At 42.1% G+C, this 17,027-nt stretch overlaps 1 protein-coding gene across 1 annotated transcript; it reads right to left on the bottom strand.

The window, feature by feature from the left end:
* Window positions 1–9,097: 9,097 nt before the first annotated feature.
* On the bottom strand, window positions 9,098–12,350 carry LOC137156676 (fatty acid-binding protein, adipocyte-like). The gene is made up of 4 exons (XM_067553565.1): window positions 12,198–12,350; window positions 10,709–10,881; window positions 10,384–10,485; window positions 9,098–9,330 (listed from the first exon to the last, which is right to left on the bottom strand). The coding sequence occupies exons 1-4, from the start codon at window positions 12,268–12,270 to the stop codon at window positions 9,280–9,282; spliced, it is 399 nt and encodes a 132-aa protein (XP_067409666.1). The 5' UTR covers window positions 12,271–12,350; the 3' UTR covers window positions 9,098–9,279.
* Window positions 12,351–17,027: the final 4,677 nt, after the last annotated feature.

The raw sequence follows: 17,027 nt of genomic DNA, 5'->3' as shown, positions 1-17,027 counted from the left end.
TGGAGGGGATAGTATGATGAGACTGCCTACAATGGTATATGGCCCATCTGTGACCGCTAATAGCAAATATCTCCAAAGGCTGGAGATGAGACACAAAATGGGGAGGGCTCTGAGTTACCCCAGAGAATTCTTTCCCAGCTGTCTGGCTAGTAGGTCTCACCCACATGCACAGGGTCTAACTGATCACCATATTTGGGGTTGGGAAGCAATCTTCCCCCAGATAAGATTGGCAGAGACCCTGGGATTTTTTTGTGAGGATTATTTTTGCCTTCTGCAGTGTGGGACACTGGTCACTTGCTGGTTTGAACTAGTGCAAATGATGGATTCTCTGTAACATGAAGTCTATAAATCAAGATTTGGGGATTTCAGTAACTCAGTCAGAGATTATGGACCTATCACAGGAGTGGGTGGGTGAGGTTCTGTGGCCTGCAATGTGAAAAAGGTCAGAGTAGACGATCATGATGGTCCCTTCTGGCCTTAAAGTCTACGAGTCTATGAGATGGAGAAGACCTGGAGGCAGAACATTCTGTACTTAAAGTACTGAACCACCTTTCTCTCATGAGTCACCTGCAAACTAACATGTGTATTTGCTCTTTTAAGCATGTATTTCTTTATTCCACTCTGCCTTTTACCCTTCCACTTGGAGCTGTCATCACAAACTGTTAAATGCTCTTTTCATGTAATCCACATCACACTATTAAAGACAAAGAACTGCTTGTTTTCCCTCCCGCATGACTAGTGGACAGATGGAGAAGGGAGGTGGTTTATGATATAATTAATGACAGGGATGTGAGATGAGATGAGAGGAGATGAAACCATTAAGTGATGATTTGAGAATCCCTGTCTTAGAGTTTCATTCTCTAAATTGCATAACTTAGAACCCATCAATTTACTTGTGTTCCCAGACATATAAAGTTAAACTTCTAAAAATGACCATTCATTTTATAACTACAATTTTCAATTAACAACACATGTTTGAAAGGCAGGAATATAGAACACTGTAGTTCAAAAAAATTCCAAAAATTCTGGAACTGTGAAATGAAAAGATTGTTGTGAGTTGGGGTAAAACTTGTTGTTATAGTTTGTGTGTATCCACTCCCTTGCTTTCAGGATAAATGTAAAGAAGCGGCTGAAACAATCTCAGTAGCACCAAACAAAAGCATATGAAAAAGCTTAAATAGAAAATGAACGAAGTGGCCGAAGGTGTTTCAAATGCTGGGGCTAAGGCTTTGATTGATGGAAGAGAGACAGAGAGAGAGAGAGAGAGAGTGTGTGTGTGTGTGTGTGTGTGTGACAGACAGAGACAGATGTAGCCAGAAAGCTAGGCAGACAGTAGCAGAAGTGCTGGTAATGCTAAGAGAGAACATTTTTGGGGCACAGAGTGCTGTCCAGAAAGGCAGACTTGGAATAGCAAGCAAAGTAGCTGTCTCCTGTTGTATGATTCTTATTGTGTTCAGGGAAACATGACATTATATAAAATGCTCCTTACTGGGGAGGGAACCATGCTACCTGTTACTCAGAAGAAATGTGAAAAATGGTTACTGACCTTCCATAACTTGTTCTTCGAGATGTGTTGTTCATATCCATTCCATGCTAGGTGTGTGCACACCATGTGCACAGTTGCCGAAGATTTTTCCCTCAGTGGTATCCATTGGGCCGGCTCTAGCACCCTCTGGAGTCACACACACGTGCATTGGTATAAGGGGTGTCGCCAGCCACACACTTTCTCAGTTCTTTCTTGCTGGTAACTCTGACAGCAGGGTAGGAGGGCAGGTCATGGAATGGACTGCACTGGCCAGTGGCCCACTGGCCAGGTTTCCGCCAGGGGCCTGGTGCCGAAGTCCAGTGGCATGTAGACTGGGTAGCGACAGTGTGCCCTGCGTGGAACAACAGCTCCTCCTTCAGATTCCAAAGAGGAGTCATCCCTCGGGGACCATGGTGGAGCTGTCCTGACTTCTGCCTCCACATGGTGCCAGAGTTCCCAGGGGCTGGTGCTGAGCTGGTGACCACCGTGCTGAGATCATGGCCGGTTTGCCCCTAGAGGGACCTCTGGGTGCCAATTCTGGGAAGGGCCCCAGTGCTCCTTGTTTCCTTCTGGCTTCCATTGTCAGGGCTGGTTGCCCTCTCGGAATCGGTGGGACTGGAAGGGAGAAGAAGGAGGCTTGGAAAGCCTCCAGGGTCCTGGGTACCATCAGACTGCTGGTACCGTGGCTGCTTCCAGGAGTTGGTAGAGGGTCGCACACTAGACTCAACACTCTAGGCAAAGTCAATGGTGCCATCTCTGGCTCAGGGGAGGAAGAGTGGCCTGACATGGGTCACACTGTACTGGCCTCTTGCCGCTTGTCCTTCTTCTGCATCGGTGAGGGCAACTATTCATACTACTATATACACTAACACTAATTAAGAACTATATATACTAATTAAAAAAACTACACAAACATTGCTAGAGAAGAGTCCAAAGCACTGGGAAAAAAGCCTTGATGCCACAAGAAGGGTTGTTCCAGCAACTGTCGCGGGAGATAAGAAAGACCTGAGAGAGAATGGGATCGGTGGAGCTTATAATAGCGGCGCATATGCACGTGACTTCAGAGGGTGCTCAAGCCAGCTCAACGGATACCACTGAGGGAAAAATCTCCAACAACCGTGCACACGATACGCGCACACCTAGCAAGCATGAAATGGACATGAGCAAGCACTTGAAGAAGTCTTCTTTCCGAAGTACAAGAATTATGGTAGTATGGTCTTTTTTGCATGATTATAACATGTGTTCATGCTTCTGGACTATATTACGAATATTGGGTTCTCAGGCTTCCATTGTAAGGGTGTGTAGAATACCGGGAGTATAGATGGCAGGGTTGGGTCTCATATTTTCATGATGGAAAGAGGAGACTGAATTTATATTAGCTCAAGCTTGAGTTTGGGGCCTCTATCCAATATTGAGATGCCAAATGTGGTTCCCAGGAGTAATGAAAAGGGGAGCAGATATGAGTGGGGAAATTATATGAAGGATAGTAAGTAACATATTGTAGTCTGTAGTTCAGACCATAAGGGCAGGGGAAGGATTGGGCCTCACATTATTAAATACAACTGTATATGTAAAGAATCTACTTTTATTCCATCAGGTAGTGTTCTCCTAATACTGACAAAAGTAAGCTAGTCTAGTTAAGCTTCCATTCCATTCCATTCCATTCCATTCCATTGGTTGAGAATTTTTTGATAAAACAGTTTTTTTTTTTGGAAAATGCTGATTAGTTAAACTAGAAACTTTTCCAAGATAGGACCAGTTTTGATTAAATTTTTTTGTCAGGAAGTTGTCTCTGGTCCAGGACAGAATTCCTGTGAAAATCACAGATACACCCTCTCTCCATTGTAGCCAATAGCCCAGCAATTATGGCACTCACTGGGGATGCAGGAAACATGTGAGAACCAAGGTCAAGTCCCTGCACTACCTGACGCAGGGCAGGGTCTTGAACTCTGGTTTTCTACCACAGAAGTGAGGGCCTGAACTGCTAAGCTATTGGTTATTTTGAGGTAGAGCTCTCCTTTTAAAGCTGTTCCACTTCGTATAAATAATTAAATATTCATTATGTGAGAAATTTCATTTTTAATTTGCTTAGAAGGAAGGCAGAGTGACTCAGGTGGAGTAGGGACTTGGACCTGGTCTTCCCGTATCTCCTGCACCCCATGTGAGTGCCATAACCACTGGGCTATTGGTGGGAGAGGGGTTGTGCCTCTGATTTCTGTGAAAAATTTCAAAAGGTCTCAGTTTTATCCCACTGTGAAATGGGAAATTTTTTGAAATCACAAAACTTCATGCAGAAGAGGAAAACTGTTTCCTGCCATGTCCTATGCAACAATCCTAATCACTGTGCTGCAGTGGCTGAGGAATATCCAAAATACACTGAAATGGAAAATACCAAAAGTGGAACAATTTTTTTTAAAAGCATGAAAGCGCCAACACGAGAGTAAATCCACAAAATGAAGATTAAGGTTAATCTTAGCAGATGTTTTCCATAGGACCCCTTTTTCCAAAGCAGAGTAATTTATCACATATGTTTCAAAGTATAAACAAAGGCAGCTTCCTTACACAATGTTCAGAAAGAGGTTAGGACACTTTTTCTAAGCCAGATTCCTCTGTTATTTCACAAGGCTTCCCAATGTGAATTATACAAGGATACTACTACAGTTAGTTAACTGGAATTCTTCAGTTTTTCCATTTAACGTTCCTTTCCAAAGGGAGGCATTTTTACAAGACAACTAGTGTTGCTGTCAATAGGAGTTGAGAGTGCTCAGCAACTTGCAGGATCAAGCCCTAAGATATGCAAGGAGAGAGAATTAAGGCTTGTCTACATGGAGCATTAGTCCGCACTAGAGGGATGTGAATTTGAGCGTGCAGTGTAGTCCCGTTTCAAAAAATATGCACTAGGGAACTTTTAGTGCACACCAGAAGAGTCCACACAGGCCAATTAGGGCACTGCACATTACTATGCAGTAGAATTTACACCCTCTAGTGTGGATTAATGCATCGTGTAGCCAAGCCCTTAGTCAGAATACAGCAGTTACACTGCAGTACCAGTAACCTTAAGAACGAAAGTGACAGTGCATTAATTATACAGACAAAAAGGCATTCTTAAGCTACTCAAACAGTGTCGACATTGCTACCATCCATCCTTCTGCCCCTACGCAGAAACAGCAGCTTAATTCAAAGGATTTATAACGTAGGAAGAAGACTAGCAAGGATTCTCAGCACCATTGAAGGTGGAAATAGCATATCTTGAAGCCCAAACCTTTCCTCCTAATTAAAAAGAGAAAGGGACTCTGATCTCAGGTGAGTCAGGGAAAGATGGAGCTACATTTCCCTTTAAGGGAAAGGTTCATCTCAGAATAAGATTCATTTATCTCAGTGAATTAGTAGCAGTGAAGAATAGACAGCACAAGAGCCATGAAAGAAGAGTCCAGGAATAAAGTCTACAAGCAGCATCTCCTTTTCAAAGAGGATGTAATTAGAAAGAAAGCAAACATGGTCACAAATTTTACGAAAGAAAGAAAGATGATCTGGGCAAATATCATCCAGTTAATTTATCTTCAATTCCGCATGAAATAATGGAGAAAATGGTAAAAACAAAAAATCTTGGGTGGAACTCTGACCCCATTGAAGTTTTGTTACTGACATCAATCGTGCTAGGATCACACCCCTAGAGAATAACAGTACCAGAAGCAATAAGAAGCATGCCTTCATTTTAAAAAAGTATTGCCAAGCCAGCGTGGATATTTTAAATATAGAATAACAAAAATAGTGTCTGAAAGAAATATAATTGATGTGATATTTTAGTCAACCATTTGATATGCTAGGCTTGATTCAGGTTTCACACCATTTTTGCACTGGTGTGAACTCTACCAACATCAGTGGAATTGCTTTTGATTTAAATAAGATCAGAATGAGGCCCAATTTCTACACCAGGGCCTAATATTTTTAAGTGATCAATAATTTTAGATGCCTTGATTTTTTTGGTATCCAATCTTAAAGGGGCTTTATTTTCAGATGCTGAGCATCTACCTCTGAAAATCAGGCGCCTTTAAGTCACTCATGCAGGACACCCCAAATCACTTGTTTTTGAAAACTTAGGCCAAAGTGCCTAAATATTCACCATTAGGTGTATATGGGGAGGAGATGAAGGAGGGAATATCAGCAGAAAACTAACCCTGAACTTCTTCTTTCATCCCTCAATGACTTTTGCATGATGTTTAAAGTCTGAGCTGCTATCTTGTATAACTCATAGAGGTGGGCTTTAGTCATAAGGAAACTAGGAAGCTGGAAAAACCTAGTGTGAGATCATCAGCAGGGATGGAGACACAATGACAATCTATACCAAGAGCACATTTAAAACTACCAATACTTCCTTTGAACTGAGCCGAGAGTTTAAAGAAACTACAGCAGACGACAGAAAAATCAAGGTAAAAAAATAAACTTTCCTTCAGCAGCTGGATATGTGTGTAAATGGGTGGCTTTTTCTCAATATCACTCATTAAGAAATCTGCAAATGGTTAATGAGGTAAATGTAATAGTTGGAGAAAATGTCCTGCTATGGGAATGTGAAGGTGGCTGATGTACTAGATACATAGACCATGGGACTTGCTGAGAATTGGGTGAACTGCTTTCTTTTTAAACTTAAGGACTTTGGGGTAAATACTAATTCCAACTTTGTGTCTCTTCAGAATGTTGTAACCTTAGAGAATGACTCGCTAGTTCAAGTGCAGAAGTGGAATGGAGAGGAGTCCGCAGTAAATAGGAAATTGGCAGATGGGAAAAATTGTGGGCGTGATTTAATTTCTCACTAAATTTATTGGGGCCCAGAGCCTCAAAGGTATTTAGGTGCCCAGCTTTCATTGAAATCATTGGGAGCTAGGCACCTAAATACCTTTGAGGATCTGGGCCTGGGTACTACACTGATACAGAGAACATTGGAGCTCTTTCATGGGAATTCACATAGTTAGATGTAGCTCATGACCAAAAAACGGACAGGGGTGGAGAAGGAACCCTGGAAAAAAACCAGCTGTTGGAAGGTTGAAAAAGACCTGGAGAAGCCAGTATGCAACTATATTATGTTTTATTTGCTCTCAGCTGAAAAGCAATTTGAGAAGGCTGAAGATCACTCAGTTTAGAGACAGTACCTAGCTGCCCAGTTTGCACCTGAGCATCCCCAAAGTGTGATGGTGATTGTGTCCAGGATTTCTGTTCCATTCAGTCTCTAACTGACTTCACTACTAATTTTCTGCCATTGGGTGCCCTAGTAGAAAAGTCAATTAGAAATTGACCTGAACAGAGAAAATACAAGATACCATGTCAGGAAATACAAGAAAAACGACTTAGCCTATTAATTAGAAAGACTATTTACAAATCAAATTCTATTGTGACATTTAGTAAATTACACTCATTCCTCTTTGCATCTCCTAGGAATGTGCAATGTCATCTCCAGCAGTGTCTGAATGTACAAGACAATGCCATCTTTCTGTATGCCAGATAAAGACCAGCTCAGTGAGGAAAGCTTCACTCTGCTCTTTCTTCAAGACTGCAGTACACAAGCATATTTTAAAAGCATCACCACTCATGAATTGCTGAAAATGTTAAAACTTCCAGTACTATACAGAGCCCATGTACTGGATCCTATAATAAATGAAGGATTAAGTGGCCTATGTGTTGATAAGCTGGTTCTTACCACTCATTTAGGCATCAGAATAAGCAGCTAGATTTTCACAGGAGCTTAATAGGTAGGATACTGAGCAGTTTGGAAAATGGGGCTGTTATGTAGGGACCTAAAGGGTTGTTGAGCTCTTTTGACAATCTGGCCCCACCTGTGGATCCTTGGATTTTTTGGACACCTGATTGAGATTATCACCCTGTGGGCACTATGGTATATTGAATTTTATATATGTGTATTACTTACCCACCTTAATGCTCTCGCCCTGGAATATTTTCTACCTCTAAATACACTCTTCCTGGTTCAAGTTTTCTTAGCAGAAAACTTTTTTTTTTTTTTTTGCTTGTCACACAGACACCTGTGTGGTTTTCTCAGTCTTAAAGGATTTCCATTTCACATAGTATGGAGAACAGAGACCCATCTCTGGAGAAGTAATTTAATTTCTGTATTATACTCAGATGCACAAAAGGTGTTACCCTCACTATAGCCCTATGAATAAGCAGATTTTCATTTAAGGAAAAGTGTTTCTGCTATCTCACCTACAGTATTATCCTGAGCAATGCTGCTAGTAGTAGGGTAGGGATTAACTGTATTTTAAAGTAATTAGAAATTGTTTCTCAAACTGTTTTAATGTTATATGTAGGTGCAGATATTTTCCTCCCCCAGCAGCTGCTTCACTTTAAGCTACCAGTACTTTACACCTCCCCTCCCTCTGAGCATTACCGCTTGAATCTGATCTGCCAACCCTTGCAAGTCTATTTGTATCTTCCGTGGAACACGGACTGATTTTTGCCTCCCACCAAGCCAGATCACACCTGAAGGGTTTTGTTTTGTTTTTTTTTTGGGGGGGGGAAAGAACAGGAAAGGTGCACTTACGCAGTGGAGTACAGCAGAGAAGAGTTCAGAATCAGTCAGTGGATGCCATGAGTCATGCAGAGGAGAGTGCAAGTTTGAGTCACCCCCCCAACTTTGTGGCATGAACCCCCTCAGGAAGTTGTCAGTGCCTAGCAGTGGCCACTAGTATAGTGAGCAGGAATTAATATTTTGAATTAAAAACCCAATCACCTGAGTGTTGCTTCACAACAAGAGTAGAGAGGGCAATATCTGGCCCAAACTAAGCATCTTTTTCTGAAGCAGCCGTAGAGATTATAGGTCTGTAAATGAGGAGAGTACTACTTACTGAGAATAAGGATGGCAGATTTAGACCCTTATGAATTCAGCAAATTGCATAGTAACTGTGTAAGAAATCAACTTATTTCCCCACTCATGTATGCGGAAGTTAGCCACAGCCCATTGATTTAAGCATTGGTCAGGATGCCAGCCCATAAGTGACACATACAGCAAATAAAAAAGAAACCTATTGAGCTCATTAAAGCCTCTACAATGAGGTATTAAGTGCCTTTTTGACCAAGAAAAAAAGGTCAAGCCTCATAAAAGGCTGTGTTAAAGTGAGAATATTTTACCTTTAGATGGCTTATAATGTATTAGATACTCACAGAGCTAAACAAGTTACCAAGCAAATACTGTTTTTAAAAGAGGCAGTTCATTTCAATCCTTATAATAGGGATGAAAACTAGGTTGAGAGTCCTACTTATTTAACAAAACAAAACAGGAGCACATGTTCCTATAATAGAATTATCCTCTATATCCTGAAAAAGTGGACAGGGGCTAGAGTAAGTTAAGACTTGGGATGGACATAGGAAGCCCTACTTAGGGATAGGTACTTGACAAAATAGTCAATCAAGACATTGACAAAGATAAAGTAATGTTATGTCTACCTACTCTTGCCATAGTGAGTAAAGGAGTCACACGTTAGGAGGGGTGTGCACTATCTCTCCCCAGTTTAAGACCCACCCATTAGCTGGTGCTATGTTGTACAAATCCCAACACAACCACTATTTCTGAACAGTTGACCACTTTATTGAATAACCACCATAGTTCAGATATAGCTATAACACTGCTTTGGTGCAAGTCTGTAAACAGTCCAAATCTTTCAGACAGACTTGTGGTGCTTCACTCCTTGAACTGAACTGGTTCTCCACAACTTCAATCCCTAGTCCAATGTGGAGATAGGGTTTCTTCAGGCTCTCTCATAGACTCTAGTGCAGGTAACAGTGTTCATGGTACACTCCTAGAAGGACAAGTTGAACAAGTGTACGTTAGGCAGCATGTTAAGCACTTTGTAATAAAACCAATAGCAAGCTTTAGAGAACAATTCCAATCCTCCTCCCTTCAAGCAAATTGATACTGATTGAGAGGTCCTGCCCTCCTTAGCAGCTCTGAATAAAAACATGCGCTTCCAGATAGAGTTGTTCACTGTTTAGTTTCAGGTGGAGACCAACCTGACAAGAGTACTTCATGTGCAAGACATTGAGAGTACAGGCACCCTTTACAGATGTCACACAGGAGTGACACGCAAGTTCTCTTGGCACCATCTTGGTGTTCAGAGTGGGGTGACCAGATGTCCCAATTTTATAGGGAGAATCCTAGTATTGGGGCTGTCTTATATGAGTAGCTGTTATGTCACCCCCCCCCCCCCAACCCGCCATCCCAGTTTTCCCACACTTGCTATCTGGTCACCCTAGTTTAGAGTTACTACAGAAATTCTCTTCCAGCAACCAGGAAAGAAGAGCAGGGAGAAATACGGGACAGTGAGACTCTGAATTAAGTAGTGACAGATCACCACCGCCAGTCAACACACCACAATGGCAAGTTATGATGCAAGCTTGCCAGTCAATTAACTGTTAGACTACACAGCATGATAGTCACTCTGTGAGGGTATTTAGGTACAGCCATTCCAGCTTTAGTGTTTATGACAACTGGTAAAGACAAATTCTCATGAAAGTCATCCCTTTTAATGAAAATTTGAGTTCTGGAATTTTTCCACCCACTCACTGCTACACAGCTTTATGTTGACACTTGTCCTGTGCACATTTTCTCCACTTCACAGTTTGGGATAGCCAGAGGGAAGGCTAGAAAGACTACCTATACCTTGAAGGCTCCTCCAGCTCTGCCATCTTTAACATGCCAAAATTGTAATGTGCAGGTCTCTTGCTAGTTTGGGTGTTACTTTTCCATCCCCATTTCTATCATAATTCACATTCTATGCGTTTCCATCCCACCACCCTCATTAGAAGCCAATATAGAAAACGTTGCATTCTGTGACTACCAGGTAGTAACTCACCACTACCAGCTTCCCATCCACCAGTTCTCTCTTTAATGTGCTCTCTTTTCCATTCCATTTCTGCACCTGAATCAGTGAACCATTGTCTAGTGTTATGATGCTCTGCAGAGACAAGGAAGCAAAATGTTGCTCTTTAGTCTATGCCCTGCAGATTGAAGGAGATATTTTACACAAGTCCAACATTAACTGAAGCCGGTTGACCAGGTATAGTTGTGATTTTGTAGCATACTTGTAGCACTTGCCTCATGTTAGACATGCTAACTTCAAGGGCCATTTTCAAATCTCTCCCCTCCCACAACCCCAGCTGGTTTTAAGGAAGACTCACCTTAACTTTCCTGTCATCTGCTGTGGTCTCCTCAAACTCCTCACCCAACTTGAAAGAGAACTCTGTATTTTTGAAGGTACTCTCTGTTCTGATGGAGATCACATCCCCATTGATGCTTATGATTACACTGGGCTTGGCCACACAAGCCATTTTCCTGGTAGCGAAGCCCACACCTGTATATCAGAGGAGACTATATTAGATGGTCTACTTCCCTGCAGAACACCTTCTTACCTAGTGTTTCTTTCAACTAAGAGCAGGAGGGGACCAGGAATTTAAAAAAAAAAAAAAAAAAAAAAAAATGCCCCTTGCTCTTTTAATGTTTTAGTAATCCTGTGTTTCAGAGGCTGCCTGAAAACATCTGCTAAAGGTATTCCAAGATCAATTCCTGGAAGTGGAAGTTCAGGATTTTTTTTTTTTTTTTTTTGGTACAGCCCCTATTCTGAAGGGCAATGCAATGAAAATTAAATCCTTTTACTGAATTAAACTCCCAGGGCATATGCAATTGAATGGCTAAGAGCCAAGATAATCCTGGGGAGTCAATTTCACTAAGTTATGCAACCTTTAGCATCTAAGAGCACAAACGCTAGAATGATTTAGACCCTCTGTCCCCATTTCCCAAACCACCACCCATCATGCCGTTTGCTTCAGAATTAGTAGCAGTGGAAAAGTTAAGAAAGCTGGCGACACTTTCTCCATAAGATTTAGCATAAAGTTTTCCAGAGTGCTCAAGTCTCAGAAGAGGAGGATTTAGAAGCCTGTTTGAGAGTTTTACTTCTTGTTACTAAATGAAAAACTGATTGTTAGATTACAGTAGTAGCTCAGAATAAACTCAGCCTATGGAAGAGAGAATACCCTTTAAAACCCACCTTAAACTCAAAACCAGGAGTCTTTAGAGAAGCATGTTACCCATTCAAGACCTCATCCAAATTCTTAGTTTAAGAGCACATTAGCCAGCTAGTAGCAACTACTTCCAGTCACCACTGTAACTAAGAGCTAGTGAACCACAAATTCCAGTACACCAATATCAAAGTAAGATTGTACTTCAATGAAACAATCACTTAATCCAGATTACACAGGTATTTAGTTACTGACCTTATGAGAGTCTCAACATTCCACTTTGTGTTTCCAAGGGGCAAAGACACTAGGCCCTTTCTGTGGCTTTTCCTACCCCAGACTATAGCAAAGGTTTGGGGTTTTAAACCCCATTACTACTTCTACTAGAAGTTAGTTATGTAGTAGGATACCTCTCCCTCCAGTCCAATTCCTCCTAAATTAAACAGCCTGACCTCACTAAACCAAACAGCTGCCTTCCCCCCAGAGCTCTACAGTCTAAGACAGTTTACCAGACAGGAAGAAAAAAAGAAGAAACCTTAGCGAGAAGTACAGCAGAGTTCCCAAAGCCAGGAAGTAGAAATCTAGTGCAAACTCAGTATTCCTTCCCTCAGCAGCACAGATACAATTTGAGTCAAACCCAAAGAGCGTTCCTCACCCAGCTCTCTCATATAATCCTCAAAGTTTTCACTGGAAATGAGTTTCCAGGTACCCACAAATAGATCACACATGGTGGACGGCTGGTAACACAGGCTTCTGCAGAAATCACCCAGCTGTTCTCACTACCAGACAGGAAGGTAGTATGAAGTCTGTAAAATGGCATAGACTCTTTAAAAAGGAGCCTTGCCCATGTGACCCTCTGGGATGACCAATGATGAGTGAGAATATCAGGTGTTCCAATTACCAGCATTTCTTTTTTCTCCTTAGTAGGTCATAGTATTATTATTCTTTTATCCTCAATGGCACATGTATCACTGTGCTGTCAGCATTTAATTGTGTTTAGCATTCAAAAATACTCTGCCTTAAAGAAAAATATTTTAAAAGCATTTTGTTCAGCAAGAAAAGTCTGCAGCATTAGGCCCTGATCAGTGGGACAACTCACAGTGCTTAATAAAGTTTTTAAAAGTGTAAAGTTTTGCAGGATTGGAGTCTGAGTCAGCTTTTTTCAGTTGTCCTTTCTTATAGCTGCTTAGATCTTGCTATGACCTATGGAACAGATTTATGCCCTTTTCTTGCAACTGAACATGCATGAGTGTCTTTCTCTGCCCACGTGGAACTCTGTCACCAGTTGTAGGATTTGGGTCATAGTTTACCCTAATCCCATTAGGGTTGCACTTTTATTAAAATATATTGTATTGTTCCTATGCATGTAATTCTATTGCCAATTATTGTTATTTGTTAAGTGCCAATGGTGTGCTTAGTGCAGTACATGATAGGAAAGGAGACAATGTCCCTGCTCTTAGAAGCTTATGCCCAGATCCTCAAAGGTATTTGGGCACCTAAAGTCCATTGAAATCAATGGGAGATAGGTGCCTAAAAGCCTTCGATGACCTGGGCCTTACAATCTAAACAGAAGGATAGCAAAAAATACACTGGGAGAGTCATGGGAAGGTTTGACCATATAAATTTATGCTCCTTCTCCCCACCTCTTGTTGCATTTCTCCCCTAGTTATTAAACAAATATAGTAGTTATAGTAAGAGATTTTAAGACCAGAAGGAAACATGATCATCTGACCTACTGTAGAACACAAGCAACAGATTTCATCCAAGACACAAACAGTACTCCTTGGCTTCATGTCAGAGGTGACTTTTGAGGAGAGAGAAAAGAGGTGGTGTGCCCAGTGGACTGGCATAGGAGGGAGTTGTGGGAACAGGGGACTTCATTGATTAGACTCCTTTTAAAGCTGGACCTCTCTGAACAAACCAGGCAGCAGTTATTTTTTCTATCTGGAAGGTGTGGTATCCTTAGGCAGGGAGAATATTCAGATCAGTTAATCTCGTAAATTTCTGCAGCTCTAGTGGGGTAGCTCAGAGTGTTCTCCAATGAAGCTCCTGCTCTTTGTTGGTTTAAGGCCTGATTCTGTAATGGAGTGCCATGGAAATCCACGTCTGACTAGATGTTTCTTCCAGTTGCATTACAAGAACAGGCTGCACTCTTCTCAACATGTGCCTTCCAACACATGCCAAGGGTCAATTACGGCAGATCTCTCTAAACTGGGCTTCCAGCAAGTTTTCATTACTTACAGCTTGTAAAGACTGAGCATTGTTGTGATGAGCACAATTGCCAGCATTCTTAAATGGACTATCTATAAAGCAACAGATTGATTTTAAGATGGTTTTGTTAGTTTTTAATGCCATGGAAAGTGACTGGCTATATTCGAGATCTAATCCCCCATTCTCCCATTGAGTAGCATCTTGGCATGTAATCTGTGTTCTGGCACCACCCACTTCTAGAATTTCCACTATTGTGACTTGTATCAGGGGAAGTGTGGTCTAGTGATTGGAGCACTAGAATGGGACTCACAAGACTTGGATTCTACTCTTAGCACACCCCTGCTGTGCAATCTTGGACAAGTCACTTTGTTTTTTATTACCCCTCTGACCCTTTGTCTTGTCTATTTAGATTGTCAGCTATTTGGGGCATGGACTGTCTCTTATTATGTGTTTGTACAGCACCTAACACAACAGGGCCCTGATCTTGATTTATAAACACAAATAATAACTAATATTAGGATTAGGAGGCAACTGAGCCTTTGTTACAGTGGCCAATGAGTCCTTTGCTGGACCCTCTTCCTAGCTGCCCTTTGATATTCCAATGGCATAAAGCAGCCTGTAAGGCAATGATGTCAGCTCCCAAACATTCTCCTGCCAGTGGGAACATTTTGGTGGCGTAGAGCCACTGTAGAAGTTAAAGATGGGCATCTGAGCCCAGGTGCTTTACAAATACCATTGTTAATGGAATATTATTATGATTTTTTGAAGCAATTAACTTATTGAATCTTCACAAGTCCCTTTAAGACTGTGCTGCTTTTGTCTTGGAATGGTGATTTTCTTTTTTTGTTTTTTATTGCTGGGAAACCTACATTTTAAGTTGGAGCTAAAATTTGGATTTTAGCCCCACCTTAAAAGACTGACTTAAAAGAACTCAAACTAAAATTCTGTTGCCTGGAGTCCATGATATCTTTCCTGATTGGTCTGCCCAGAATGTCACTTGTTCAGGTCTTTAAAAACAGACAGTCAAGGCCTATATAGCTTATGCTATTTTCTTGTCTCTCTTTGAAAGTTGCTGTTGTTTTCTTGACTGTGCCTACTCAGCAAGTCTTTACAATGTATGACCTATTCCTGGAACCTTGGAAACTCAGCTTCAGTGAAAAATGTGATGACTATATGAAAGAGCTGTGTGAGAAATGCTGTAATGTGTGGGATTCGGAAAGGATATGCACTAGTTGAACTCTGCTCCTACATTTCTTCTTTCTGGCCTTGGGAATTCTCCACTTTGTGGCTTCCTAGTGCTCTTTTTTCAGAACTGTAAGCGGAAAAGAGGAAGTGGAACTGTGTGAACTGTTCTCATTAATGCAGCCCCTTGGGCTGCTCTTACTGGAAGACTGAATATGTCTTTTGGGGGGTGAAGTGGACTACTGAAAGGAGAGTACAGCAGGGATGATATGTCTGAAGCATATGTAAGTAAACTAAACATTATGAAACTTAAATTCTAGGTAACACGGGGCCTAAACCTCTATTGCATTGCATCTCATGTAGTCACTTGCACCTATGCAATGTGACTATTAAGTGCTCCCTTTCTTAACTGGTCAGCATGAATGACTCAAGGTGCAAGCTAGTGAAGAATTAGGCCCATAGCCTTGTTTCAACAAAGCTTTAATAAATCCCTTATAATTGCACTGGAATATCTTGCTGACACTCTATTTTATGGACTCTACCTCAACAGGGAAAAATTACTTATGTACCATTCTATAATTTAACTCAAACTATACATGAAAGAACTGCTCTGCAAGACATGATATGGCATTAATGTTACAAGCACAAGAGTTTCTTAGTAAGACTAATGTATAAATACTGATTCCCCTCTGTTAAACTAAAGGGTCTAAACACTATGGTAACAAACTACTGGTACAGATAACACAGGAAACTAGTTCTACTCTTATCCCTCTAACTCTTCTCCCATGACCTTATCATAGAATCATAGAATATTAGAGTTGGAAGGGACCTCAGGAGGTCATCTAGTCCAACCCCCTGCTCAAAGCAGGACTAACCTCAGCTATATCATCCCAGCCAGGGCTTTGTCAAGCCTCAGCTTAAAAACCTCTAAGGATGGAGATTCCACCACCTCCCTAGGTAACCCATTCCAGTGCTTCACCATCCTCCTAGTGAAAAACTTTTAACTAATGTCCAACCTAGACCTCCCGCCCTGCAACTTGAGACCGTTGCTCCTTCTTCTGTCATCTGCCACCACCGAGAACAGCCTAGCCATATCCTCCCTGGAACCCCCTTTCTGGTAGTTAAAGGCTGCTATCAAATCCCCCTCATTCTTCTCTTTTGCAGACTAAACAAGCCCAGTTCCCTCAGCCTCTCCTCATAAGTCCTGTGCTCCAGCCCCCTAATCATTTTTGTTGCCCTCCGCTGGACTCTCTCCAACTTGTCCACATCCTTTTTGTAGTGGGGGGCCCAAAACTGGACACAATATTCTAAATGCGGCCTCACCAATGCCGAATAGAGGGGAATAATCACTTCCCGTGACCTGCTGGCAATGCCCCTCCTAATGCAGCCCAATATGCCATTAGCCTTCTTGACAACCAGGGCACACTGCTGACTCATATCCAGCTTTTTATCCACTGTTACCCCCAGGTCCTTTTCTGCAGAGCTGCTGCCCAGCTCGTCGGTCCAGAGTCTATAGCTGTGCATGGGATTCTTCCTTCCTAAGTGGAGGACTCTGCACTTTTCTTTGTTGAACCTTAACAGACATCTTGTGTTTAACTCGCAGGTGTGAGTTTAGTCACCAGGAAACTGGGCAACATCACCAAACTCACTGTGCCCATCAGCACTGATGGGAATGTGCCAACAATTCAAATCAAGAATACTGAGGTCACCTTCAAGGTTGGGGAGGAGTTTGAGGAAGACACACCAGAAAAACAAAAGCGACAATGGAGACCAGACACCAAAAATCCAGTCACCTGAGTATCCATCCACAATCCACGTCTGTTCCGTTGGTGGGAACTGGGAGGATCAGCCGCTGCTGGAACTGGAGGAGCACTCTGGAACTGGTTGGCTCTGGCAGAGAGAAGTACTGGTGGCTGGCGCCTGGGGGGCAGGGATTTTGAAGCACGTGGAGTTTGAGGAACAGGGCCAGTGGCCAACCTTGCCACGCAGGCTGCCTTCTCAGCCTCCTTTGTGCCCCACCCTCGGGGTGCTGCCCCCCATCCTGATCCAATCACCCTTCCACCCCCAGAGTGTAGCTCTCCCTCCCCTGTCT

The sequence above is a fragment of the Emydura macquarii genome, unplaced genomic scaffold (genome assembly GCF_026122565.2).
Source record: "Emydura macquarii macquarii isolate MOO-44397 ecotype Brisbane River unplaced genomic scaffold, CSIRO-AGI_Emac_v2 contig_1477, whole genome shotgun sequence".
NCBI lineage: Eukaryota > Metazoa > Chordata > Testudines > Chelidae > Emydura > Emydura macquarii.
Note: the sequence above shows the minus strand (reverse complement) of the source record. Positions and strands in the feature narration are given on the sequence as shown.

Coding starts and splice junctions, on each gene's coding strand:
- LOC137156676 (XM_067553565.1), bottom strand. CDS start 12,270: ATGTGTGATCTATTTGTGGGTACCTGGAAACTCATTTCCAGTGAAAAC. Junction 10,486..10,708: donor CAGATGACAGGAAAGTTAAG/GTGAGTCTTCCT, acceptor TTGTCTCTGCAG/AGCATCATAACACTAGACAA. Junction 9,331..10,383: donor TGGATGGGAAGCTGGTAGTG/GTGAGTTACTAC, acceptor TTGTCCTTCTAG/GAGTGTACCATGAACACTGT.